This window comes from Brienomyrus brachyistius, chromosome 5 (genome assembly GCF_023856365.1).
Source record: "Brienomyrus brachyistius isolate T26 chromosome 5, BBRACH_0.4, whole genome shotgun sequence".
NCBI lineage: Eukaryota > Metazoa > Chordata > Actinopteri > Osteoglossiformes > Mormyridae > Brienomyrus > Brienomyrus brachyistius.
In genome coordinates, this window is record NC_064537.1 from 3,764,917 (window position 1) to 3,790,832 (window position 25,916).

Genomic DNA, 25,916 nt, shown 5'->3' on the forward strand with positions numbered 1-25,916 from the left:
GAGCTGACTTGCAGTCGGTTATTTATGTAAATCATCCTCCGAAGCAAATTCTTTCAGCCTCCGGCTTTGTTTTCTCAACAACAGCCGCTGTTTTTAGTGGCCGCCCTTGGGAGGCAGAGCTGAGGTCACATTCAACAGGCTCCATTTTATACTAGCGGTCACTAGGGGGGTCAGAATACTCATTCTGAAAATGGATCTTCCATAACAACTAAATAACTACGTGGAATAGTTGCGCGCAATGAAATAAAAGAATCCTCTTTTTCAGCAACCATCAATCATCGAAATAAAGACAAAAATTATAGTTTTGTAAAACTGACATATTTTTAATGGATTACTACAGAACAACACAAAGTAGTCACGATTTACATGTACCGACATGGAGAAAGAAATGCGTACAGAATAGGGAAAACGCAAAAAAAGACAAGAAATAAAAACAGAAGACAACAGCCCGGTCCATGGCGGGGAAGTACGGCTTTGGCCGCTGGTACGGTGGTGGATATCTAGGCTGTGCCGGGCGCGCAGTGAGGCTGCGTATTCACTCCCGTAAGGGCGACACCCAAGATACCAGCATGAAGTGTAGAGTTCTGCACGCCCCGTCTGAAGCTGCATCCCCGAAGAACACTCAGCGCTGCCCTGCCTTCACCAGAACACCCCCATCCTTACAGGCTTACTTCTGTACATTCCCTAGCCCCTCCCCTCCTCCTCCCCTACATTCAGAGCCCTCATCACAGCAAGACTGCCCCTCTGCACCCACTAATTAGCTACGAGCCGACATTCATCTGATTCCTTCTATTCCTTTCCTTAAAACACAAATAACAGTATCTTCCATTTTATCTTCTGTCCACTTTCACAATGTCCCAAAGTATTTTACATGTGAGATTAGATCTATTACTAAAATAACAGACCTCACTGTGATGAAATCGTTGTGTGTGTGTGTGTGTAGGGTGGGGGAGGGAGTCCAATTTGGAAATCTTGTAATTATTAAAAGCCCAGAGGGTCACTGAGTCAAATCATATGTGCAGCTCCGAAAAAGGCCATTCTCATTCAAACGCATGCCTGCTTCTGAAAGCCCCTTCTGTGCCAGAGGGCCCCCACAGAGCCAGGAGATCTGGCCCGCGGCTCACATGGCCAAGTTTACCCCCCAAGGGACGTGAGAGGCACCTGAAAATACAGTCATAAGCAGATCACCGGGGGAGGTGTACCACGCGATCGCGTGCCGCTCTCTCCGCCTTTTGCTCCATTTCATTGTCCCCTGACGGAATGTTTTGGTGTTCCTGGTAAAACTGTAAACCAGCTCCTCCCTTGCCTCCCCTGAGATTCCTCTGGGCTCCAGAAAGACTGCTGTGTCCTTCCCAGCACGTTGCCATGGAAACCGGCACGGCGTCCTTGGGGCCAGGCTGGGGGGGGGGGGCATTCCAATTGCAGCCCTCCCTACCCCACCAATGATCTCTCCTTCCTTGTCTCACAGAATGACCACCTCCCCCCTTTATTTCTATGACAGGGACTGTCTTACCCTGGAACATGAGGGCGGAGACGGAGCCTGCAGCTCCCAGCTGAATGTCCAGTGGTGTCGGTAAGGCAAAGCCCCAGTCCATACCTAATAACGTGGATAAACAATAGCAAGAAGGTGCTGTTTGCTGAAGCCCTAGAGAGTATCGGTCAGAAACATCCAGCTAGCTGAGAGGACAAAGGGTGCTGGCCGTGGCTGTCGATGGGGCTTGGAGGCGGCGTCTACACCCCCTCATTTGTCCAGAAGATGCTTCCGCTGCTGTTCCAGCAGGGATTCCAGGTGGTCGGCCCGCTTAACGGCAGCCTGGGGGGGGCAGGGTAGAGGTGTGATTTTCACTAATGCTTGGGATTTACTCTCTTTACTCCAGGACTGTCTCTCCTGCCCCACCTGCGCCCCCCCCCCCCCCCCCCCCATTACCCCCCCACTCACTTCATACTGCTTCCGGAGGTTACTGACCATCTCGTCCTTTTTCAGGATGGCCGACTTCACCCTGGAAGCGTAGGGAGACAGGTGACATTCTCAATGAGGACAAACTTGATTGGCCAGCAGTAATCCTGCTTTCGATTATCTCTCTCGGAGATGTAAGTCGGAGAAAAACATCACGAAAATGTGCTGAAAACGTCACTTCCTGTCGGAAACACGCCCCTTTCTGATGATGTCGGAGAGAATTTTGTTGTATGAGATTCCCCTGTGACGTCATTTAACAAGACAGTTTACACACTCAGTAGCGATTCTAGTTTATAACTATTTTTAAATGTCTATTTTGTTTAGTTATAACTATTAATAGTTATAAATGTAATTGAACATGGTCGTTTTAGATAATACCACATCATGAGCATAAACCTAGCAGGTAATGTTAGATTTTTACCAGACTTGTTAGTGTCGCCTCGGAAAAAGAATAATCTCTACGGATCTACTAAAATGTTTTAAAACTTTTAATGTGGTTTGACTAGTTAGTGTTTCTTGTTTGACTGTCTCTCGGGAAAAGAAAAATCTTGCTCCAAATATTATAAACAACAGAGTGTTTGTGGAGGCAGCCATGTTTGTCCGGAGATGTGTAGCTCGAACGGGAGATGAGGTGAATGTGACGTCACACACCTCGGAATTTCCGACTTCACTGAGCCAATCGAATGCACCATAAGGCCAAAGAGCGGCCAGGCAGTAAGAGACGGCCACAGCTCACCGCTGATGGACCTCGGTCAGCTCCTCCTCCTTCTCACGGGCCACCCTCTCCACCTCCAAGCGAAGGCGTGCCCGCAGCTCTGAAACCTCCATCTTCTTCTGCCGGTTCTCCTCCTCGGTGAGCACCAGCCGCTCGGCGAACTCTTGTCGGATCACTTCGGCCAGGCTGCGGCGCTCTTCCGCTAGCTTGTCCCGCACCTGGGGGTGGAACATGTGGTTAAGGGTCAGGGGAGAGGGTTATGGGTTAATGAGGACGGTGACACTGGCATAGCAGGTAGGAGACCCAGGCTTCATTACACTCGGTGTGTGTGTGTGTGTGTGTGTGTGTGTGTGTGTGTGTGTGTGTGTGTGTGTGTGCATACCCTGCAGCAAGAGCTGTAACGTAACTGTACAAAAAGCAATCAAAAATACACATGTAGACACTAAATGTGTGTAGATACAATACATCCATAGATACAAAGAAGAAACATTGTAAATATGGACTAAAGCCCTTGAAACGCTATTTATCACACCTCAGACATTCAGTGCTGTAACTAATACCTCATGGAAGACAGACCAGTGGATCCCAGCTGGCCTTGACTGAGCTGCTGTAAGTCAGAACTCAGAGCTGGGAATGACGTCACACCCGAGGTAACTGTGTTTCAGTACAGCAAGTCGGGAAGCCATTTAGCAATATCAGGGGCCTGTTTCAGAAAGCAGGAATTCTTGCTGAGCCGGATAACTTGTCGGATTTAAGGTATTAAATGGCCTTTATCTTCGTTCACTTACATTCAGCCCAGACTACATTAAATCCGACAAGTTATCTGGCTAAGCAAGAAATCCCGCTTCCTGAAATAGCCCTACCCCCAGTTCTACCCAGCTATTGTACTGGTTAGCTATTTTTAGCAATACTAGTCAGTTACACCACATTACGTGGTATTGTGCCCATAAAATCACCGTAGCAACATATCAACAGATAGTAGTTGGACAAAACTGTGTGTACAACAGATTTATTAAGACACATATACGACATAAGTGCTATCAAGCAGCATATAACTTCAGCTTTCACGTCTGCTGGTGAAGGGTGCAGCCTTCTTGAATTCTGAGGTCGGAGTTTCCAACTCAGAAGTCCGACTTCAGGGGGCATTCCAGTTGAATTTTCCGAGTAGGAACTTCTAAATTCCGACTTCCATGTTCAAATGGAATGCAGTATGAGTGATGCTCTAAATGGGATTAGCTGGGCAGAGGAGCTGACATCTAATAGGTCCTCTGCTACGTTTCTGGGTCTCCATTTTCTGTGTCATTTAGTAACACCCTGGTTGGGCACATAAGCCACACAGGCAGGTGTTTTAAGCTTGGGCGCCTGCATAGAAAATTCCCAGTGAACAGAGTATAACACCATCCCTACTGCAGGGCCATGTGGATGGATCAAAGTCTATATGGAAGTCCGTATAAAATCTGGGGCAGAACTGGAGTTTCTCTAGATCATTTTAAGAGCAATTTCTAACAAAAGAAACACTACAATGGACAATAATGGAATTTGGATTTCCTTGGGCCAGATGAAGTGCGCATTTGATATATTACGTCTTTGGAATTTGCAGTTTAATGTAATAGGCATTTTATTGCATAGATTTATTTTACCCATTATGAAGTACTTCAGTGTTTCCTTTATTATATATTGAACTGAAATTCATGACTCAGAATGTGCTGTTCAGATGAGTCCCTGACACACTGTAAATTGCGTGGCCCTGTAACTGCGCCCATGTTCAGCAGCGTGCTGAGCAAAGGCCCGTCAGTGTGTCAAACATCACGTGTGGGGGGTCCCAGCTTAGGGCAGGTTGTGGCTCTGCGCACCAGCACTCTGTACTGAGGATCGGAAGGTCGTCAGTAAAATCTCAGGGTCGGCGGAGTGATGTCACCACTGGGCCCTTAAGCAAGGCCCTTCACCCCCAGTTGCCCGCAGGACTGTCCCTGCTTTATTAAATGCACGTCTCTTTGGATAAAATAGAGGAAACCACAGGAGACGACATTTCACTTCCTGCTTATGACAGTGTATGCACGCACACTGACTAACTGTAATGCTAACATGTGGACTTAACGCTGCTGTATAACCATAAACCGTCTTTGTTCTCTGTACTCTTCAGTGAAACACCTGCTCCGATCTTAGTTAATCTTTATGCCTGTTTGAGGTCAAAGAGGGCTGCCAGCTCCATACAGTAACGCCCCACAGTAACCAGAGTCATGTGCTTTTATTGCAGTTTAAGTGGCTACACAAACTATAACCTTAAATCCCTTAGAAACCTGAACAACAGAGCTTCTGCTTGAAATTGGAAATGTGTTGCTACCTTATAGTCTATGCTGCATCTGTAGGGTCCCCTCATAAGCCGTCTGTCTTTGCTTTATGTGTTTTTTTTAAACAGTCCCACATGGTGTTTACGCGACACGCCAGCCCTGAGCACCACCCATCAGAGAAACGAATAACTTGCAGTAATTACTGCTGTAATGTCTCTGCCCCTGATTCTCACTTCTACATTACCAGAACAACTCTGGTTCTCTTGAAAAGGGTACATATTCTGCTGCAGTATCTATTGTTGACACACACATTGCATTGTGTACATGCTTTGTGTATGTATATAGCCCCTTGTGTTATGTATATAGCCCCTTATGTATGTATATAACCCCTTGTGTTATGTATATAGCCGCTTATGTATGTATATAAAGCCTTGTGTTATGTATATAGCCGCTTATGTATGTATATAACCCCTATATATGCATATAGCCCCTTATGTATGTATATAACCCCTTGTGTTATGTATATAGCCGCTTATGTATGTATATAACCCCTTGTGTTATGTATATAGCCGCTTATGTATGTATATAAAGCCTTGTGTTATGTATATAGCCGCTTATGTATGTATATAGCCCCTTATGTATGTATATAGCCCCTTGTGTTATGTAGATAGCCGCTTATGTATGTATATAACCCCTTGTGTTATGTATATAGCCCCTTATGTATGTATAACCCCTTGTGTTATGTATATAGCCCCTTGTGTTATGTATATAACCCCTTGTGTTATGTATATAGCCGCTTATGTATGTATATAACCCCTATATATGTATATAGCCCCTTATGTATGTATAACCCCTTGTGTTATGTATATAGCCCCTTGTGTTATGTATATAGCCCCTTATGTATGTATATAACCCCTTGTGTTATGTATATAGCCGCTTATGTATGTATATAACCCCTATATATGTATATAGCCCCTTATGCATGTATATAACCCCTTGTGTTATGTATATAGCCCCTTATGTATGTCATACCACTGTATACTGGTTTACTGCGATGGACTGGCCCCCCATCCTGGGTTGTTCCCTGCCACGTGCCCATTGCTTCCGAGATAGACTCCGGACCCCCCGCGACCCAGTAGGATAAGCGGTTTGGAAAATGGATGGATGGATGTATACTGGTTTATGGATGGTATCACAATAAAGCATAACAGAATGCCTGACTTTGGCCTCCGTGGGTCTGTGAACCAGGCAGCCAGCTCCATCACCCAGACATTAGCTGCTCCAGGCCGTGTTTTGCTGTTGACTTTCAGTCTCTGCCTTCAACATCTGCCCCTTATCATCTTATTATGGCAGAGGGTTACTCTGTCATCCACCCCGGCACCCCGCCAGCTAAATGTTTGTATAACAAACACAGTGGCTAATGCAATAGGCTCCCCTGCTCATTACCGGAAACATCCAGCTCCTCCACAGCCAATCCTGTGGCTGCACCTGAATACATGCGGCACACAGACGGGGTGAAGAGCTTCACTTACTGCTTGCCTCACCACGGCAGTGGCTAAGACACCCGATCTGAACGGCGGGCCCACACATGGCGGCTGCGGCATCGCAGAAACAGCCGCCACACAGCCGACTTTACAGATAATAGTGTGAAGGTGAAAATTCACAGAGTCAGTGCCTTGCTGTTGTTGATAACCCCTGATTGATGAAAAAGGTCAGAAGGGGGCAGGCAGACTGGTTGGAGCAGAAGTGCGGAATGACAGCTCATTACAGCAGTGGCCACAGCGTGTAGATGATCCTCAGTACGGCTCCCAGTAGCCATCTCTGCTTCTTCTTTCGTCTTCGTCTCCCATCTGGCCTCAAGCTCAGACCACAAACTGAGCCCAGACATCCTGCCTACAGCAGCCATCAATTTGGCCGCTCTCTGCCCCGTACCTTAAGTTCTGGACCCCTTTACCATGAATTCCTTCTCTGCTGCCCTTCTGTTCTGCCCTAACCCATCCTGTCACCTCGAGTTTGCGTTCTGCCGCAGCTCTGTGCTGCTCTGTGTTTAGCTTCTGTCACCGTGGCAAGGGTGCGGTTTACCTGGGAGACGTCCTGCACCTCCTGCTCTTTTTGCCGCAGAACGGCCTGCATGTGCAGGATCTCGGCCTCCATCTCAGCCTGCCTCTGCTTCAGCTCCCGGCACCTGTCCTGCGCCGTCCTCTCCGAGCGCTCCATCTCCCGCAGCTCGGCCTCGAACTTATCCCGCACCCGCTTCACCCTGGTGCCGCCCGAGAGGTCAGAGGTCAGTTTCCGCCACACAGACTGAGCAGAAGACCCCGGCTGCAGCCTCACCGGTTCTCTGCCGCCCTCTCGCACTCCTCCCGGGCCTCGTTGGTCTCCTCCTCCAGCCTCTGGATGGCCAGCTCGATCTCCTTATCCCTCCCCCTGAGCACTTCCTGCTTCAGCTCTCGCTCACGGCTCAGCAGCCACGTTTCCTGTCGGGAAATGGTGCCATGCTCACTCCGTCCTGCCTGTTGCCGCCTCTGCTGCAGGATATACACGGCGAGAGACGCGCTGCCGCTTATCGGCTGAGTGACTGTAGAGGGGAGGCCTAGTGCACAGCCGTCACTGTCTAAGCTGGGCCAGGGCCTGAAAAGGCATCCAGGCGGGGATGAGTGAGCACAGAGGTGACACCTAGTGGCTCATGGCCGCGTGGTCGCCATGGAGCCAACTGGACAGTGCTGGGGAAGAATTCCATCGTCCTTCGGAGCCGGGCAGTCGACTCGGCCGAGGTTTCAATATTTAAGCAGGAGTGAGAGGGCGCAAAAGGCATCATAAAGGGATTTAAGGAATAGGCGTGCATCACATGCCCAAACACCGCCACCCCTTCCCTCCTCTCACCTCCTTCTTCATGTAGTTCTCCTCCCAGGCCTGCTTCTCAATCTCCATCCGCTCCCTCAAGGCCTTCAGCTCTGCCTGCAGGTGAGAAGTAACACACACATGCGCAATGAAGGGCCTGCATAAGACCAGATGGGTTTGGGGTCTAACCACCCCAGCGTCTCCATCCCTTATGCCCAAGACTGGGCCGTGTGACTCTTGCTTGAGGTGGTGCTTAGCTCCAAGTCGCTATACAGCCATAATCCTCCCCACACCCATTTAATTAGCTACCACACATGTCTTTAATTAACGGGACTGATACACTGAGGGAGGAAAATAAACCCGTAGAACTTTGGGATGGGGAAGGGGGTGGTGCTCTGACTGTCTGCGCTGAAGCCAATGTTAGAGAGAGCGCCGAGCTTTGGGCCAGTTTGTGGAAGGGGGCAGCTGAGGAGTCACCTGATGCCTCCTCTCCTGCTCCTCGCGGGACTTGTCCAGCTCCTCACGGAGGGCCTGTCTGGCCAGGGTGCTGTTTTCCTCCAGGTGCCTCCTTAGGTCGTCCAGTTCTGCGCGCTGCCTGAAAGGTGGCAACAAAGAGAAAAGTAGTTTGCTAGACTGCCTGGGGGTGGGAGGGGCTGTGCTATATTAAGGATATACTCTCGCCGTGCTGTCAAGCCCCAAAAACAATTCACATGTCACTGGGCCCCTGAAATTCCTCCAAAGTTTTGAACCCCCACCCTTGCTCCCTCAGTCCGCCTTGCCGCAAAAATTAGGTATCAAAAATAACAGGGTCTCTCAGCTCTGGGCCAAAGTCCAGAAACCGAATAAGCACCCCCCCCCCACCAATGCTGTCATGTTCCATTTTTATGACCAGTGACATTCCTGACCCTTGAACTCCAGGAGACACCCCCCCCCGTCACCTGGTTGCCAGCTGGGCCAGTCTCTCCTTCTCCTCTGCCACGTCCTTATAGAGCCGCCTCCTCTGCTGCTGGAGAGCCTGTTCCTCCTCCTGCAGCTGCTTCTCGAACCTGGAGCGCACAGAATCGCTTCATCAGCTTTTTCCATTTTAGAAGAAACTGACGGTGGCAAGCCACCCCCCTGCCCACCCCACCCCCCCCCCCCCCCCCCCCATGCTGTTATTGCCTCGGGAACTCAGGGGGTAAGGCTGTTCTTGGCAGGGAGAGTATGTGCATGGGTGGGTGGGTCACGGACAGGCAGTGTGAGTGTCGTAATACAATGGGCCTTTGCCAGCCGCTGAAGGGGCCGCATTCTTACTGGGCCATGAGGAACAGAGCGATAAACAGCCAGTGTGCAACAATAAGCAGCCAGTGTGCAACAATAAGCAGCCAGTGTGCAACGATAAACAGCCAGTGCGCAGACCCCAACACAGTAAAACGTGACCTCAGCCAAATTACTGCGATAAGCGAGGTATGCTAAGGCTGGGCTTGGGAGAAACCGTGGCAAAGGTCCTGTTGGGATTAACCACCCCCCCACCCCCCGAAATCACCATGGGTGGCCAGAGCTGGTGTTTTTTTGAGGCCACTAGTGCCATAAACAGACAGCCAGCACCCCCGTTGATCGGATCGATCTTTGAGCGGTTCTGATTTGCCAGCATCATACACACCACCAGTGTAAGTGTGGCCATTGTTCAGCACAGGCTCTGAGTGGGGGCCATTCCATAACCCAGCAGCTCCATTTGCACAATCTGAAAATCTGAATAATGTGAAACTATATTGCTTGTGTATCTTGCTTGTTAAAAAAAAAAACTGCTCAACTAAAGGGCGTTTTTCCACTGGACCAGGAACTGTACTTTCGGTACTTCAAGAAAGTACCAAAAGTACGGTACTTCAAGGTGTTGGTTTTCCACTGGCGTAAGAACTGGTCTCTAAAAAGTATTTTGTGTTAAATCTATTTGTACAATCAACAGAACAACAGCTATTTCCTATTTTAAGTGTTTTTTTTCTGTAGCATTCAAGCTGAACGCCAAAACTGTTCCTCAAAAACTTCCGCCTGATCTGACATTACGCGCCATACCATTTGCAGCAAGAGAAATGTAAAAAACAGCAGATAAGGTGGTTATGGTCTGGAAGTATTTTACGCTTTTAACAACAACTAGTAGCTGAGCAATCTGCAATCGTTGCACAAATAAAGTTTTGAGAGGTAGAAGTAGCGTTTAGTGAAAAATCCCATTAAATAAAGTGCATGCAATTATACGAGACAATGCAGGTAATAATGAAAAAAACAATGGCCGGTGTGCGAGCCGCTAGCTGGGCTGCTTTGCACACTCGCTACAGCTTGTGATACACAAGTGGCTGCTACCGCAGCGAAGTGCAGGTGACGCTGTTACCGGGGGGGAAACACTGTGGGGCATCATAAGCATTCAGCACTTGGGTATACTGGCCTGGAAGATATTCAAATAGAACTGTGAATGCCTCAGAAACGCTTAAAACAAGATGTACCAACCAGGTGGGACAGTAGGTTCTGTATGTTTCTAGTAGCTAATTAAAGATTTTTTGGCATACATTTTACTGTAATTTAAAAATATTAATATATAAAAGTGCAAATATATATACCCACGCACACATCATATATTTATTATATTAAAATATTAAAGTAAAAACAGCTGTATCAGTATCAGCAGTTGTGTATCGGAATCAGATTAGAAGTGAAAAAACGTGGATCAGCCCAAGGCTTGGATGTGATGTCCTTCCTATCCCACTTTCAGTGACACTCTGGTTCCAAATTCTGAGACCATCTTTTTTGTGGTGCCATGCCTGAGCAGTTTTTTTTCTGGCATAAGGCCAGTTCTGTGTGGTGGAAATGCACGGAACCAGTTCCATATTGGGGAAAAATCTGGCACCAGTCCTGGCACCGTGTTGGTGGAAATGAGGCATAAGTAACCGACTCAAGTCTGGAATTTTTTGCCCATTGTTCCGCTAACTAAAGTAGACTCTGCAGGGAGAGTCATTTATTATGGGTGAGTGTAAAACTGCGCATAGGTGTCCTGTTCCTGTACATGCAGCCACACACACACATGCAGCCACACACACAGACACACACAGACACATGCAGCCACACACACACACACACACATGCAGCCACACACACACACGCAGCCACGCACACACACAGACATACACAGACACATGCAGCCACACACACACACACACACATGCAGCCACACACACACACAGACACATGCAGCCACACACACACACACAGACACATGCAGCCACACACACACACACACACACACACACACACACATGCAGCCATACACACACACACATGCAGCCACACACACACACACATGCAGCCACACACACACACACACAGACACAGACCTCTGCTTGGCCAGCTCGCGCTCCCTCTGGCAGCACTCGTCCCGCTCTCTCTCCAGCTGCGCCCGCAGCTCCTCGCTCTGCCGCACGTAGCGCTGGGCGGCGCGCTCATCGGCCTGCAGCAGCTCGGCCTGGTGCAGCGCCCGCAGCCTGGACAGCTCCTGCTTCTGCTTGGAGAGCAGCTTCTGGATCTCAGGCTCCAGACCTTGATGGGTGGGGAGATGAAGCCAGGGAAGAAGTGAGGGAATTAGGGGAAATAATACAGGGTGTGGGAAAGAGAGAGGAGCCAGGGTGCAGCTACGGACGCCACAGAGAGTCAGCCGGTGGCCATGGGGGCACCGAGAGGATGACAGCAGGGGAAAGCAGCCCCATTGCGGGGCTGTAAGAGTCCCGCTCCGGCAGCTATACAAACAGGCAAGTGGACAGGAAGCCGAGCACTGGGTGAGTTAGGGGCTCAGAACTGCCAGCCACGTTCACTGCAGCAAAAGTCCCTGTCGGAGGCACGATGCCTCCCTTCCTCAGTACCTTTATTGTCTGGGGTGGTTTCAGCCAGAAACGCTTTTTCAGTCTAAGAAATACTGCAGAGAGACGTGTCCCTGAGAGCGGCGCGAGCACGTGCGGTCACACATGAAGGCGACGGGCGGCTGACATGGCCCCTCAAAGGCGAGGGCCCCGCGCACCTTTCACTGTGATCTCCTTGATCTTCTTGGTCTTCTCGTCGATCCACTTCTCACGTCGAATCCTCTCTGTGGCGCCCATTAACTCTTTCAGTTTCTTGATCTCCTGTTAGGGGTGGGGGGTGTGGGGTAGTGAGCGATTAAAGGCCTTCAGACCCAGAGCTTCTGAGTACCAGGGACTGGACAAGACCTGTGGTGTCAGGCCGACCTCTGACCCCATGAGCAGGATGGTTAGACCCTGAGGAAGGACCATGCAGACAGACTGCTCTATGGATCAGTCTTAGCATTTGACAGGAGAGGGCTGGGCTGTATAATTAGTTACTTTGTACAGTTTATCGTTTCATATTCAAACAAAATATAGAATGAAACAACGCCGTTTATATTAATGTGTGTTAAGATTAGGCGTGTTAAAGTTACGTAATATTCGAGTCATAATGGGGTATCACTCCTACGATCACGCTGACACATGCAGTATTTTGATGCCTAAATGGCAGAATAGTATGAGCAATGATTCTTAACAGAGACCTATGCTGTTCCTTCCTGGCTGTAAACGCGGGAGCTTCAGTCATAACATCGTAGAGAATCCCAGGATTCAAAGCTACAGTCAAAACATTCAGTCCCATGGGGAAGCCAATGGAGGGGAAGGCCAAGGACACATTGTTACTGGGTTCATGTCTTTCTTTTTTTTTAATTACCTGACTGATCAGAAGAGAAAACGATCACAATCTGCGATATTTGGTTTTTTTTTTTGAAGGCTAATACCTAAAGTGAAACACAGTCTGCTGGTGCACACAGCGAAGTGAAACACAGTCTGCTGGAGCGCAGTGAAAAACTGTACTGGAGCGCAGTGAAACACAGTCTGCTGGAGCGCAGTGAAAAACTGTACTGGAGCGCAGTAAAACACAGTCTGCCGGAGCGCAGTGAAACACTTCTATGGATTAACTGCTCTATTTGACCCCCGCAAATAGAAAATACTGAGACACATACTACGTAGCACTATTCTCACAAAAAACATGGAGATGTGGTTTCTGGTCTGTACCGCCCAGCCCTACAACAGGATATCCATCACCAACAAATGCACATATTGAACAACATGCACAGGATACGACCCCCCAAAAACTGGGGTAGGGACTATGACTACAGGAAGCCCACGTCGGTGAGACGGGCGAAGCAGATAAGAGAGAGTGATGGTGAAGGAGAGAGATGAGAAAAAGCAGGCAAGCTATGCTGACAAAGAAGCGTTACCTCACATAACGGACCCAGAACGTGCCACACCTACAGCAGGGGGAGAGAGAGGGGCAGCCAGACATCAGAGAGAAGAGAGAGAAGAGGAAACAGAAGCATTAACTCCAGATGCCCACGCAGGCGAGCCCAGCAGAGACTGCCGGAAGGCGTGTGAAAGAAAGCCACATGCGGTCGGGGAAAAACGCAGAGCCAGCACAAACCAAGTGGTGTGCCCTCTGGTGGCCACAATGGACACAGCAGGCTCACCAGGTCATGCTGCTCCTGCATCTGGGCGATCTTCTTCGTGTATTTCTGGTCCACCTGTTTGAGCTCAGCCACCACACTCTCACAGCGCTCGTTTAGGGCCTTCTTATCATCAATCAGCTGGGGGGGGGGGGGGGGGGAAGAGGCATATTCACCACTGAGGTTCCAGTTTATGCTGCCAGGTCCAAAGACAGGACCAAAATGAAAATTACTGATTTTTTCTCAGAGGGGAGCAGGAGGAGGGTAAAATCCTGAAATGATTTTATTTATACATTTTAACGTAAAGGTTTACATACAGTATGGTGGCAGGACAGTATCTGCGAAGGGAGGGACGCTGGCGATGTGAGGGACACTGGAGAAGGGAGGGACGATGGCAAAGGGAGGGACGCTGGCAAAGGGAGGGACACTGGCAAAGGGAGGGACACTGGCAATGGGAGGGACGCTGGCGAAGGGAGGGACACTGGCAAAGGGAGGGACACTGGCAAAGGGAGGGACGCTGGCAATGGGAGGGACGCTGGCAAAGGGAGGGACGTTGGCGATGTGAGGGACGCTGGCGATGTGAGGGACGCTGGCGAAGGGAGGGACGCTGGCGAAGGGAGGGACATTGGCAAAGGGAGGGACGCTGGCAAAGGGAGGGACGCTGGCAAAGGGAGGGACGCTGGCAATGGGAGGGACGCTGGCGAAGGGAGGGACACTGGCAAAGGGAGGAACACTGGCAAAGGGAGGGACACTGGCAATGGGAGGGACACTGGCAATGGGAGGGACACTGGCAAAGGGAGGGACACTGGCAATGGGAGGGACGCTGGCGAAGGGAGGGACACTGGCAAAGGGAGGGACGCTGGCAAAGGGAGGGACGCTGGCAAAGGGAGGGACGCTGGCAATGGGAGGGACGCTGGCGAAGGGAGGGACGCTGGCAAAGGGAGGGACGCTGGCAATGGGAGGGACGCTGGCAATGTGAGGGACACTGGCAAAGGGAGGGACGCTGGCAATGGGAGGGACGCTGGCAATGGGAGGGACGCTGGCAATGGGAGGGACGCTGGCAATGGGAGGGACGCTGGCAAAGGGAGGGACGCTGGCAATGGGAGGGACACTGGCAATGGGAGGGACGCTGGCAATGGGAGGGACGCTGGCAATGGGAGGGACGCTGGCGAAGGGAGGGACGCTGGCAAAGGGAGGGACGCTGGCAATGGGAGGGACACTGGCAATGGGAGGGACACTGGCAAAGGGAGGGACGCTGGCGAAGGGAGGAACGCTGGCGAAGGGAGGAACACTGGCAAAGGGAGGGACGCTGGCAATGGGAGGGACGCTGGCAATGGGAGGGACGCTGGCGAAGGGAGGGACGCTGGCAATGGGAGGGACACTGGCGAAGGGAGGGACACTGGCAAAGGGAGGGACGCTGGCAATGGGAGGGACGCTGGCAATGGGAGGGACACTGGCAATGGGAGGGACACTGGCAAAGGGAGGGACGCTGGCAAAGGGAGGGACGCTGGCAAAGGGAGGGACGCTGGCGAAGGGAGGAACACTGGCGAAGGGAGGAACACTGGCAAAGGGAGGGACACTGGCAAAGGGAGGGACACTGGCAATGGGAGGGACACTGGCAATGGGAGGGACGCTGGCAAAGGGAGGGACGCTGGCAAAGGGAGGGACGCTGGCAAAGGGAGGGACACTGGCGATGTGAGGGACACTGGCGATGTGAGGGACACTGGCAAAGGGAGGGACGCTGGCGATGTGAGGGACACTGGCAAAGGGAGGGACGCTGGCGATGTGAGGGACACTGGCGATGTGAGGGACGCTGGCAAAGGGAGGGACGCTGGCGAAGGGAGGGACACTGGCGATGTGAGGGACGCTGGCAATGGGAGGGACGCTGGCAATGGGAGGGACGCTGGCAAAGGGAGGGACGCTGGCAAAGGGAGGGACGCTGGCAAAGGGAGGGACGCTGGCAATGGGAGGGACGCTGGCAATGGGAGGGACGCTGGCGAAGGGAGGAACGCTGGCGAAGGGAGGGACACTGGCGATGTGAGGGACACTGGCGATGTGAGGGACACTGGCAAAGGGAGGGACGCTGGCAAAGGGAGGGACGCTGGCAAAGGGAGGGACGCTGGCGATGTGAGGGACACTGGCGATGTGAGGGACGCTGGCAAAGGGAGGGACGCTGGCAATGGGAGGGACGCTGGCAATGGGAGGGACGCTGGCAAAGGGAGGGACGCTGGCAATGGGAGGGACGCTGGCAATGGGAGGGACGCTGGCAAAGGGAGGGACGCTGGCAAAGGGAGGGACACTGGCAAAGGGAGGGACACTGGCGATGTGAGGGACGTTGGCGAATATATTTGACCTCATGTGTGGCAAAACTAACCGACTGCGCTGCCACTGTAGAGGTTTAGTTAAATGTGTGTGATCTTGTATCTTATGATATACAGTATATCTGCTCTCTCCCCTACAATGATCAAGATACATGTAGACTGACTTATATCCTCACTACCAGGACATAACCGGGGCGTCGAAGGATACCTGCACTGCCCTAAACCTACAAGGGCGATAAAGGATAAAATATGCAGGCAATGAGGGGGGAGCGGCAGGGTGGGGGGCGCAGCGTGCCTGATCTATGAAGGCCAGGTGTCTCTGGATGGTGGATTCATACTGCTCCTTCTGCAGCTGGAAGCTATGCTTCAGCTCCTTCTCAGTCTCCTTGACGTGGCGTGCTGTCAGATCCCGCTGCTGGGCCTGGGGAGGAGGCACGGCGTCAGGCGGGCACGGGGGACCCCGCGATGACATCACAGAGCCGCGTGCAAACCTCATGAAATGCATGGAAAGACCCCCTCTGAACTCCATGCCGACTGCAGTCAATGGCTTTTGCCATCAGCACATCGACAAGCACACGAACGGACACGCGCGGACACGCACGGACACGCACAGACACGCACGGGCATGCACGCACCAGCGCAGTCTGCAGCAATGTGACAGAGCGCTTCTTCTCCTCCAGCTCCAGCTTCAACCTCATCATGTTGCTGGTGACCTCGGCCGCTGTGGCAGACGCCTGTTCCACGCCGACCAGCTCCTCCTCCGACAGCAGCCCCTGGGGGAGTAGAGAGGGTGAGGCCCAGCTGGACCCACCCACGCACAGCTCCCCATCCACACGGGAATAGGCTCCCCACCCACCCATCCATCCATCCAGCCATCCATCCAGGTTCCGGAACTTGGTCCCAGTTTAGTCCCTGTGTCTCCACCGGGGACTTTGTAGCTCCCAGCCACTTTCATACCAAACAACAGGAACTGAGACCTTTATGCTAAATGACCATGGGAGACGTAAAAAGTTCGTAGGTTAAACTTCACACAATTTGAAACTAGACCACCACCCCAAAACGATGGAGGATGGACAAGTCGTGTTTTTAATTACTGGGGGGAATCGATTGCGATCAATCTTTTATTTACAGTATATTTACGCGATCCACAACATGTTTATAACTCATTATCAAATCTGGCCAGCAGATCGATCTTTCGATTTCCACAGAATAAAAAGTGATGTAACATTATCCCATGAATGAGCACTAGTAAATTTCACCGCCGGCACTGGCAATATTAGACAAAAGCATATTGGTTATCGATCTTCCAATGTATAAATGTATTCATTGATACATTTCATTGATTATTCCATCTGCTCACGTTTTGCTCTGCCCTTTCTGTCTCTTTTCCTTTCACGTCCGCATGACTTCCTACTGCCAGATAAGCAAAACTATCACTCCCCAGTGAATCCCCAGTTGTTCATGTTAGAACGAAAAACCGGTTCCAGAACTGCCTCCAAGGAGCTACAACTGAGCCAAGTTCCTGCGGAGGGAACATGACAAAAGTTCCTGGTTCCAGAAAAAAGTTCTGGTTTCTGAAAGAAGTTCCTGAGATGTGAAACTGCCCATAGTTTCCCTTTGATAATTGAAGCTTGAAATACATTTCCCACAATGCATTTCTCAGAAGTCTTCGCTGCTGGATTTCCTGCCAACCCACAAGTAATAATTGTCGCTAATTGTTGCCATATCGGTTTGATTGAATATTTGTCTGAACTTATCTTAAAACTCGTTAATTAATGTTAATGTTAATCAATAATCATCTGTTCAAGATAGTTTAAACAATTAGCCTTAGGGCATTACCTCCTGTTCCAGGAGCCAAAATGGTAACCTAAGGGAAGGCAAAGAGCCCAGAAACCAAAAGGAAGACTGTGCCCCTTGTAACTTGTGCCCCCCTCTGCCCCCACAAAGTCTCACCTCTCTGTGGGAGCCCGAGGTGACAGAGCGAGGGCGCTCCTGTTCCGATTTCTCCATTTCGTCCAGGAAGTTCATGATGCTCTGGAGCTTGGCCTCAGAGAGCAAGGCGCCCCCATCTGGTAGGGCAGATACCTGGCTCAGCTGACCATGGCGCTCCAAGTTATCCGCTGTCAGAGAGATGGGGTCTCTTTCCTAGGCCGGAAGGGGACAGATAAAGCGGGCCTTACCATGCATGTTTGTGCATCTCGTTGTGTATGTTTTGTGTATCACATAAAGCTCATCGATGATAGAGAACAGCCCGCTGACCCCAGGAAAGTCACCCTGCAAACTCCTCCCCACCATCTGGTGCCCCGGTGCCTATTCAGGATACTCTGTATAGATGTGATAACTCATAAACACCGTAGACCATACGGATCGAAGCGGAAAGGGGGACTGACACGACACAAGCTGAAGTAGAGAGCCGACTCACCTGGTCAATCCAGGCATACTTTTCCTTCTTGTAGCTCTTGGGCTCCATCGGGTCCTCCTCCAGTAGCTTCAGGGTGTCCAGCAGGTCATTCAGTGTGGTTTTGGACTGTGTTCTACTCGACGGTGCAACCTGCTGCTGGTCCTCCAAACTAACGGTCCTTTGTATGAGTTCCTGAGGGCGGAATTTCAGGATGGGCCTGGCTGCAATGTTACAGCCTTAACCATGGTTCTAGTGCAACAGCAATCAGCAGTGACACCCCCTGGGCTTATCAGCAGATTACCTGGGAACTGTGGGAGCCCCGGCCCTGTGAGGCGGTGGGAGATGCCACCCTCAGGTTGGATGTGTCAGCCGGATGCTCTGCCACGTTCATGTTGGTGTCTGTGCAAAGTCATATAGAATGAATGAACATCGGTGAGCTCAAACACTAACAATGTCAACCAGTCATCAGTAACCAGACCCAACAAGCAGGACATTCTATCTAAGAACATCCCAGTTTTATACGTGGCCCGGCCTTTGGGACTCAGACACACCCAAAGGCTCTTTCATTCACCTGTGTTCTTAGCCTTGATGCTGCTGGGCGGTGCGGCGCTCTTGTTGCTGCTGGGCGGTGCGGCGCTCTTGTTGCTGCTGGGCGGTGCGGCGCTCTTGTTGCTGCTGGGCGGTGCGGCGCTCTTGTTGCTGCTGGGCGGTGCGGCGCTCTTGTTGCTGGGAGACACCTTGGCAGTCTTCTTGCGGCCCACCTTGCCATCCTGCCTCAGGGCCCCCAACTCCTGCTGAGCCACCCTCTGGACCTCTGCAGCACGGTCGGCCCTCTTCTGCTGCAGTTCCTGCGTGTGCCGGTAGGGGGCAGACAAGGACTTATGAAACTTCTCTATCTTTCCTTTCATGCTGATGAAAGCTTCTGTGAGAGCAACTGCAGAGAAACACTCAGCGATGAAATGCTTATATGCCGACATTCAGCCAGAGTGACTGTATGAGACAGCAGAACTCCACAAATAACAGACAGCGACATTGTCAGCTGTCCGACTGTGCCAGCTGAAAGCATAAAGCTGAAATGACTAAAGAGACAACTTCAGATTAGCGGGAACATGATCTGACCATGAGGACACACGGAGGATGAAAGCCAGGCAGACGACCCAAACCCTAGAGGTGGCTGCAAACGAAACACGTGGCATGGGCGTCATATGAGCGGTGATACACTTCCTGCGTAGGGACCCCAAAGCAAACTCTTTCGTTTGTTCTCATCCCAAGCGCTGTCCACGATTTGACACGAAACACATGGCCTCGTGTCACTAGTGCGGTGCGATGTTCGTCGATTAAAAACAAAAGGCTCTGAAGGAAGATTTGCTGAGCTTATCCACATGAATATGCCAGGTCACGGAGTGATTTTAATGATGTGCAGACAACCTGTGTTTCAGAGGCAGAAACTGCATGTTTATTTTTGCTCTGTATGTGGGGCTGTTGCATCGAAGACATTCTGTGCCCTGTACTGTTGTGGTGTGACTTAGGGCGATCAAGGCATAGTCGCTTTCAGTATGCTACAGGTTGATCATGCCAACGTGTTTTATTGAGTTCTGTCCGGACATCCTTCGAGGTATACGACTCCCTAACCCTACTAACTCTATCCCCTTTGCATGGTACCTGTATGGCGGCAGCCCGAGCCAACCGCGCCTTCTCCTCACGGATCCGCTTCCTGTCCTCGTCTTTCTTCTTCTGCAGCTCCGGGGTCTTTCCAACTTCCTCCACTTTCTGCTCCCGCTCCTTTGTGGAAGCAAATGATAGAGGTGAGGAGGCAGGGTCTGGGGTTAGGGGAAGCGGGAAAAAACCAGCCCTCTCTAGCGCCCCCCCCCCCCCCAGTGGCCGGGCCACGCCTACCCGCTTCTTGGCGGCCAGCAGACGGCGGAGAGCGGCTTCTCCGGCTCGCTGCCTCTGAGAGTGCCGCCGGAACCAGCGCTGGATGGTTACGGCAGCATGGTTCACCTGCTGGATGAACCTGCAGACACACAGACACAAACAGGGACACTGCTGGGGCCCGCGTCCAGAATACGGGAGTAATAAAGACCGCGCACAGCTGGAGGAACGTGACTCACACTTTGGACCAAGTGTTTAAGCTAGTAGATAAAAACAAAACAGCCTTCTTTCAAAAGCACTGAGGGGGACGGTGAGCCTGGCGCCCATCACGGTGGAAGCTCCAGGCGGAATGCCAGTGTGGAACAAGAAGACAGGGGGCACCGGGGTATGTGGGCCATCGTGCTGCACATCCTCTGCCACGGGGATGCCAGCGTGTGCCGAGAGAATGAGCAGGCAGCGGGGGGGTATGGTAGAGGAGCACGCACTCGCACGCCCACATACACCAGGGACACCTGCGGCACAGCGAATGCAGAGCCCGCCCACCAGCATAGTCAGCCTGCCTTGCCCCCAATCACGTTCAGCAAAATCCCACATCTGTGTCATTACTTTCAAACAGACATTTCTGCAAGCGCAGGATGCGTATAGCTGGAATTACCCCTAAGAGGCAAAAAACACAGCAAGAAAAGCTGAGCACAAGGCCGGGCGCCTGCCGCAGGGGAATAACCGCGATGCTTTGCCTCACCTCTCGGCCTCCTCCTCAGTGACCTCACGCCGCCGAGACTGGGAGGGGCTGCCGCATGGAGCGTTGCCGTTGGAGCACGGCGAGGAGGAGAAGTTCTTCTGGGACTTGGTGAGAGACCCACCCTCTGGGGGGGCCTCATCGCCTGCCGTGGCTTTGATGAGGTTGCTGGCCGCAAAGGAGGCGGGGGGGACGACATTACATCACAGGGGACTGCTGGGGGAGGGGCAGACGCTCTGACAACACGGGCCCGATTTTATTATTAAAAAAGGCACTAAAAGGCAATGACAAAACTGCTAAAGCAAACGCCAAGACTTCAGTCAATCCAGGGTGGGACGTAAACGGTAGAGATAGATTGCTAAGGGCATGCAAGCACAGTACAGAGGTCCAGCACGGACACAGAGGCCTCCGCCCACGTTATCCTGCGTGGAGACAGAGGACGCCACCCACTTGAAGGAAGGCTTTTGATTGGAGCTCTTGGGCGTGAGCGGCTTCTCGGAGTGGTTGTTATGCAGGATGGGCGTGACTGAGTTTCCCACGGCGCCCTTGTTGCTCCTAATGGGGGCGACATGACAAAATGGGGACTAAACAAAACGCAGAAGTGATGCCCATTTATTAAAAATGCCAGTTATTTACGGAGCCTGAATGAGTTTCTGTTAGTAATTCTGTTTAATGTTACTGTTAGTATTATACATACTATCAAGTATAGTGAGTGACCAGTTATTTTGGCTGCTTGATTCAGAAAAGATTCAGGAGAAGATTCAGGAAAGGGATAAGAGCTTTCTAACATCTCCACTTTCCAACTATGGAGGCCCAGAAGCCACGCCCCTTATCCCCGCCCACCCTCCCACCCTTCCAATACCAGTAGCTCCCCCTCACCGGTTGTTGGCAGTGAAGTTGGCTGCCAGTGCCACGCCCGCCTCCCTCTTCTTAAGGCCCGTGGGTGAGTCCAGGCTGCCTGCACTGCGAGTGCTGGGGGACACAGGGAAGGCCCGCGGCTGGTCGTCCTGGGACAGAGAGTCCTGTTTACAAGGTGCAATGCAGCGCCCCCTAGCCAGATGACACCGTAACTGCAGTTTAGTCTGCATCCCATTTCATGGCTCATTATGGACGGGTCAAAAAGTGTAATAGGGCCTCAGTGGTGGGTTAAGCTGACTGGGTTAAGCTAACTAGGTTATCTGACTAAGATCCTAAAATATAACCAGTAGCTAGTGGGTAAAACAAGGCAGCGACCGAATGTATGGGATAATTCCTCCTGCAGCTCTGAAACCTCCCCTCGTCCCATCACATTTACACAGATGTGCAGATCAATACGTCGTATTAGGACCAAGAGACCTGACCAGATTCACTCCAACACCAACTCCCTGGGAATAACCCACATGCTGGTGCCACTCTGCAGCCAGTCACTGTGGGACTGCACGACGTACCAGGATGTTCCAGGTGGTGCGGTCTGGGGACGCCTTGCCAAGGCTGGCCAGCTTCCTCCTGCCATCCGAGCTGCTGTCCAGAAAAGTGAGGAAGTCCTCGCTCTTGTCCTCACTAGGGAAGAGATTAGCTTGTTGAATCCTCCTACAGCGTCGCATCGGACCGACAAGCGGTTCTGCGTCAGACCCTCCTCCATCCAACGCGGCACTCAGAACGCCTGCTTCAGTCTGCTGGCTGCACCGCAGAACCTCGTGCTGCTCTTTCACACCAGGTACAGTAAATCCTGAACACATGAGTCACGGGAGCGTCACAGCTGTAAAGCCACACTGCCTGCAGTATGAGGTCGCGAGTGACAAGTCAGCAGAACCATGAGAGATGCATCATTTCCTCCAGAAGGCTGAGGAGGGACTTCCTCTGAAAGGTAAAACAAACATCCCCCCCCCCATCCATCTCACACATAGCTATTATTCTGCCTTAAAACATAAACACACGCTCAAACAAACCCAGGGAAAATGATGAGTCCACATGCCCTACGGTGGGTTGGACCCTTCAGCATCTTTTGCTTCCTGTGTTGAAGGGGGGTTGCGGGGAGGGGGGCTGGGGGTAACCAGCTGGTCCACTGAATAGGAACCCCCCCCCCCCCAAATCCGAGACATGCATTCCTCTACTCCAAAGACACTCCTGAAAGGTGGTGACAGGCCGGGTGGTGGGCAGCAGGAGGCAGACAATGGGACCCCCGCATGGGGCCTCTCCTCCCCCTCCCCCTCCCTCTCTCATTCAGTCCTCACTAACAGTATCCCCACCCGTCTGTGTCCTTCACTCTAACAAAGAGGCCCGTCGGTCTGGGTGTGATTCCCCAGTCATGCTCCCCCCATAACCCCCTCCAAGCCCCACACCTTCTGGCCAGCCCTATAAGAAGCAGCCACCATCCACAGCGGCCATTATGGGGGTGCGGAGCTGAGGGAACAGAGGGGGGGCTGGGTGTCTGGCAGAATCCACAGCTGCCGCAACAGCGCTGCTCCATGTGAAGGAATGCCGGAGAAGCCAGCAGCCGTCCCTAACGAAACGGACTCATCACCGTCCCCCCGCACCGGCCCGGCCCACACGGCCCCTACCTGATGGTGAGGTTCGTCCGCTGGTTCACCTGAGTGGTACTGTTGGACCGCCGCAGGTTCTTGATGGACCGGGAAGCTCCCAGTCCAGCTTCAGCCTGGTGTCAAAAATATAAACAAATATGACAAATTCACCAGAATATCCCAGCATGCCATTCCCTATTCATTACCCAGAATTCCCTCATACATATTTTTACATATCATAGTTTTAAGAATCTGACTGATTCGGCACAGTTAATCATGACACTGAAACGAAAGCAGACAAATTCATCAACATGAATATGAATCCCGAGCGGGAACACCTACCAGGGTGTTGCGCTTCCCTCGGCCCTCACCGGCAGCCGACACCGACACAGAGCGCGACAGGTGTTTGCCGGGTGAGGCGCTACAGGGCCGGCGGGTCACCGTGAGCTGGGAGCCCGTGAGGCTCAGGTCCAGGGCTTCGCCTGCCAGGCCGCCGGGGAGGGAGGCAGGGCTGCGGCTGGTGTGCATTCTCAGGGGGTCTGTGCTGGATGGGGAGGGGGAGGCACACATTCAGCACATATCGAAGCACAAATCACCCTGACTCGACTTCAACGTGACGTCAAGCAGTGACCTCAGGTGTTCTGTCCTTGGTGCAAAAACAAGCTGACGGACAAAACCTCGATGGCACATCTGCCAGAGGTGCAGATGCGAGACGCCATATTTAAATGTTCTCCTTCTTCGGAACGTTCCAGATTCTCCTCAGACACGACTCCGCTGCCTTTTCAGCTCCATATTCAACGGGACAACAAACATGGTCTGTCACCACCTGGTCTGAGATGCTGATCACAGCATGGAGAGTCAGCATGACGGTGTCACGTTCCCACACCGAGAGGGGTGTCAGGGCTACCCCCCCCCAGGCACACTGAAACCCAGAGCATCCTCTTTCTTCCCAGTCGACACCCGGAGCACGTAGCATATGGGCTGGGACGTGCGTGAGAACCCCAAAGGTACGAACAATCCAACAAATCAGGGACATAATGAAACAGCATCTTGAAATACTCAGGTCAGCTGGGTTTGGAGTTGGGGGGTGGGCACAATGTTTCTGTCAACATCTGACAGGAGTAACTCCATCTTGGGGTCTTCCTCGGGGTCCCCACCTGTTATAAAACTGTTGACAATGAAGTTTAAGATCCAGTCTAGCCCAGAACTGTAGGCAGGTGATTCAAACAAATGCTTGGATAATGCATTCCTCTGGATCAATACAAGATAATTCGGCACTTTGGTCAAAAGCAGAAAATGGTAGCAGAGATGGAAGACTTGTTCGATTTCTCCAATTACAGATCTCACTTTGGAGAAAGGGCGGCCGGCAGATCAGAAGAAACGCTTCGCCAGGCTTTTCGGTTACGGTGATCCGGCAAAGATGTCCATGTGGAAGAAGGCGGCAATATGGGCGAAGTCATCAAATGAAATCCAGTCGTACATAGCAGAGAGGACAATGCCAAGCAGGCCGTGGGGATCCTGGCTATAAGGATGTGCATCACAGATGGGCATAGACGTTGTACCCTAGGAGACCCACACTGGTGATGCCCAGCTCTGCCCAAAAAGTATTGCTTTACTGTAATTCAGCACCACACCCCCCTCTCCTTTATAAATACACATCAACAGGATCACCCAAGTACGCAACTGTCTTTAACAAGGCTCAAGTGGGTATCAGACTCACGAGGGACACGATGCGACATTGACACACAAACAAAACAAACGCATCACAACAGAAACCGTCGCCAAACTGCAAAGACAAAAATCCCAAAGGAAACTCACCGGCTGCTCAGCGGAGAGAAGAGGAGAGGAGGGCGACGGTCGCAGCGGGGGCGGCGGCCTTACCGAGGTGCCCGGTAACGGTCATTCAGACGCACCCGGCCCGTCACACCGACGCTTGTTTGACTTGTTCAGCGGAATACGTCGGGAAGAAAGACCCCTGCTGGGTGTCAGGACATGTAGGATGGCAGCGGTCAGTGGGCGTACAGGGAGCCTGACTATCACACTACACCGGCCGCTGGCAGGCGGTATTAACCCAACGCAGCCTTACTATCTGTCCGGCTGGCCTCTCCTACGGCACAGTCACATACACATGAAAGTGAAAACGTAATGCATTCCCATTGCGATAACGGCACAAAAACCGTTAACCGACATGCCAGCAACGGGTGCCGAGAAAAAAACAAACATTAAAACGTCGTCCAGTTTTCCTGATACCGTATATTACAACGTTACTATAGAATTTCGAATCATACATCAGAAAATAAAGGGCTAATCGCAGCGCAAGGGTAACACAGCACTTGCGGCCACTTCATCGCTATTCCCAGCCCAGCGTCCGCCGACCGACGGCTGAAAACTGACAACGAACCTCAACATCTTCTCTGTGGCAACGAGAAAACACAGCCGCCTCGCGCCGCGGCAGCGCTCATTGGTCGGCGCAAGGTACGACCCCCAAAATCGGAGGATTACGATTGGAGGATCCGCGGTGCCTGTCCATGGTGGGCGTGGCACAAAGCGAAAGGTTGGTTTACCTTGCAAGCAATGCATTCTCATAGACGTCCTACAGCAGCTTTAACGCTGCATTCCGGTCCAGGAACCTTTTGGGCATTTAATGATTCCAACGTATCACCCATTGTCCCATTTATATGAGCTTTCTAAGGACCAGATGCCTGAGCAGGGATTTTCTGCATTATGCCACAGACCACAGAAAATGTCAGCTCAATATGCTGAGCAATAGTGTGG

At 51.8% G+C, this 25,916-nt stretch overlaps 1 protein-coding gene across 3 annotated transcripts; it reads right to left on the minus strand.

Moving 5' to 3' along the window:
* Window positions 1-296: 296 nt before the first annotated feature.
* Window positions 297-25,605, minus strand: cep131 (centrosomal protein 131). 3 transcript variants are annotated; one of them, XM_049014977.1, is made up of 28 exons: window positions 24,960-25,605; window positions 23,773-23,927; window positions 23,484-23,685; window positions 23,181-23,275; window positions 22,068-22,179; window positions 21,520-21,647; window positions 21,091-21,195; window positions 20,644-20,808; window positions 19,926-20,043; window positions 19,692-19,811; window positions 18,601-18,877; window positions 18,331-18,428; window positions 18,051-18,221; window positions 17,582-17,773; window positions 16,264-16,401; window positions 15,924-16,049; window positions 13,332-13,448; window positions 13,086-13,115; window positions 11,844-11,946; window positions 11,167-11,368; window positions 8,743-8,850; window positions 8,282-8,399; window positions 7,847-7,921; window positions 7,298-7,440; window positions 7,046-7,223; window positions 2,694-2,890; window positions 1,967-2,000; window positions 297-1,813 (listed from the first exon to the last, which is right to left on the minus strand). In XM_049014977.1, the coding sequence occupies exons 2-28, from the start codon at window positions 23,829-23,831 to the stop codon at window positions 1,742-1,744; spliced, it is 3,483 nt and encodes a 1,160-aa protein (XP_048870934.1). In that variant the 5' UTR covers window positions 23,832-23,927; window positions 24,960-25,605; the 3' UTR covers window positions 297-1,741. The 3 variants fall into 3 exon arrangements, with proteins under 3 accessions (XP_048870934.1, XP_048870933.1, XP_048870935.1); XM_049014976.1 differs by having other exon boundaries at window positions 1,940-2,000; window positions 24,960-25,603; XM_049014978.1 differs by lacking the exon at window positions 13,086-13,115 and having other exon boundaries at window positions 1,940-2,000; window positions 24,960-25,602.
* Window positions 25,606-25,916: the final 311 nt, after the last annotated feature.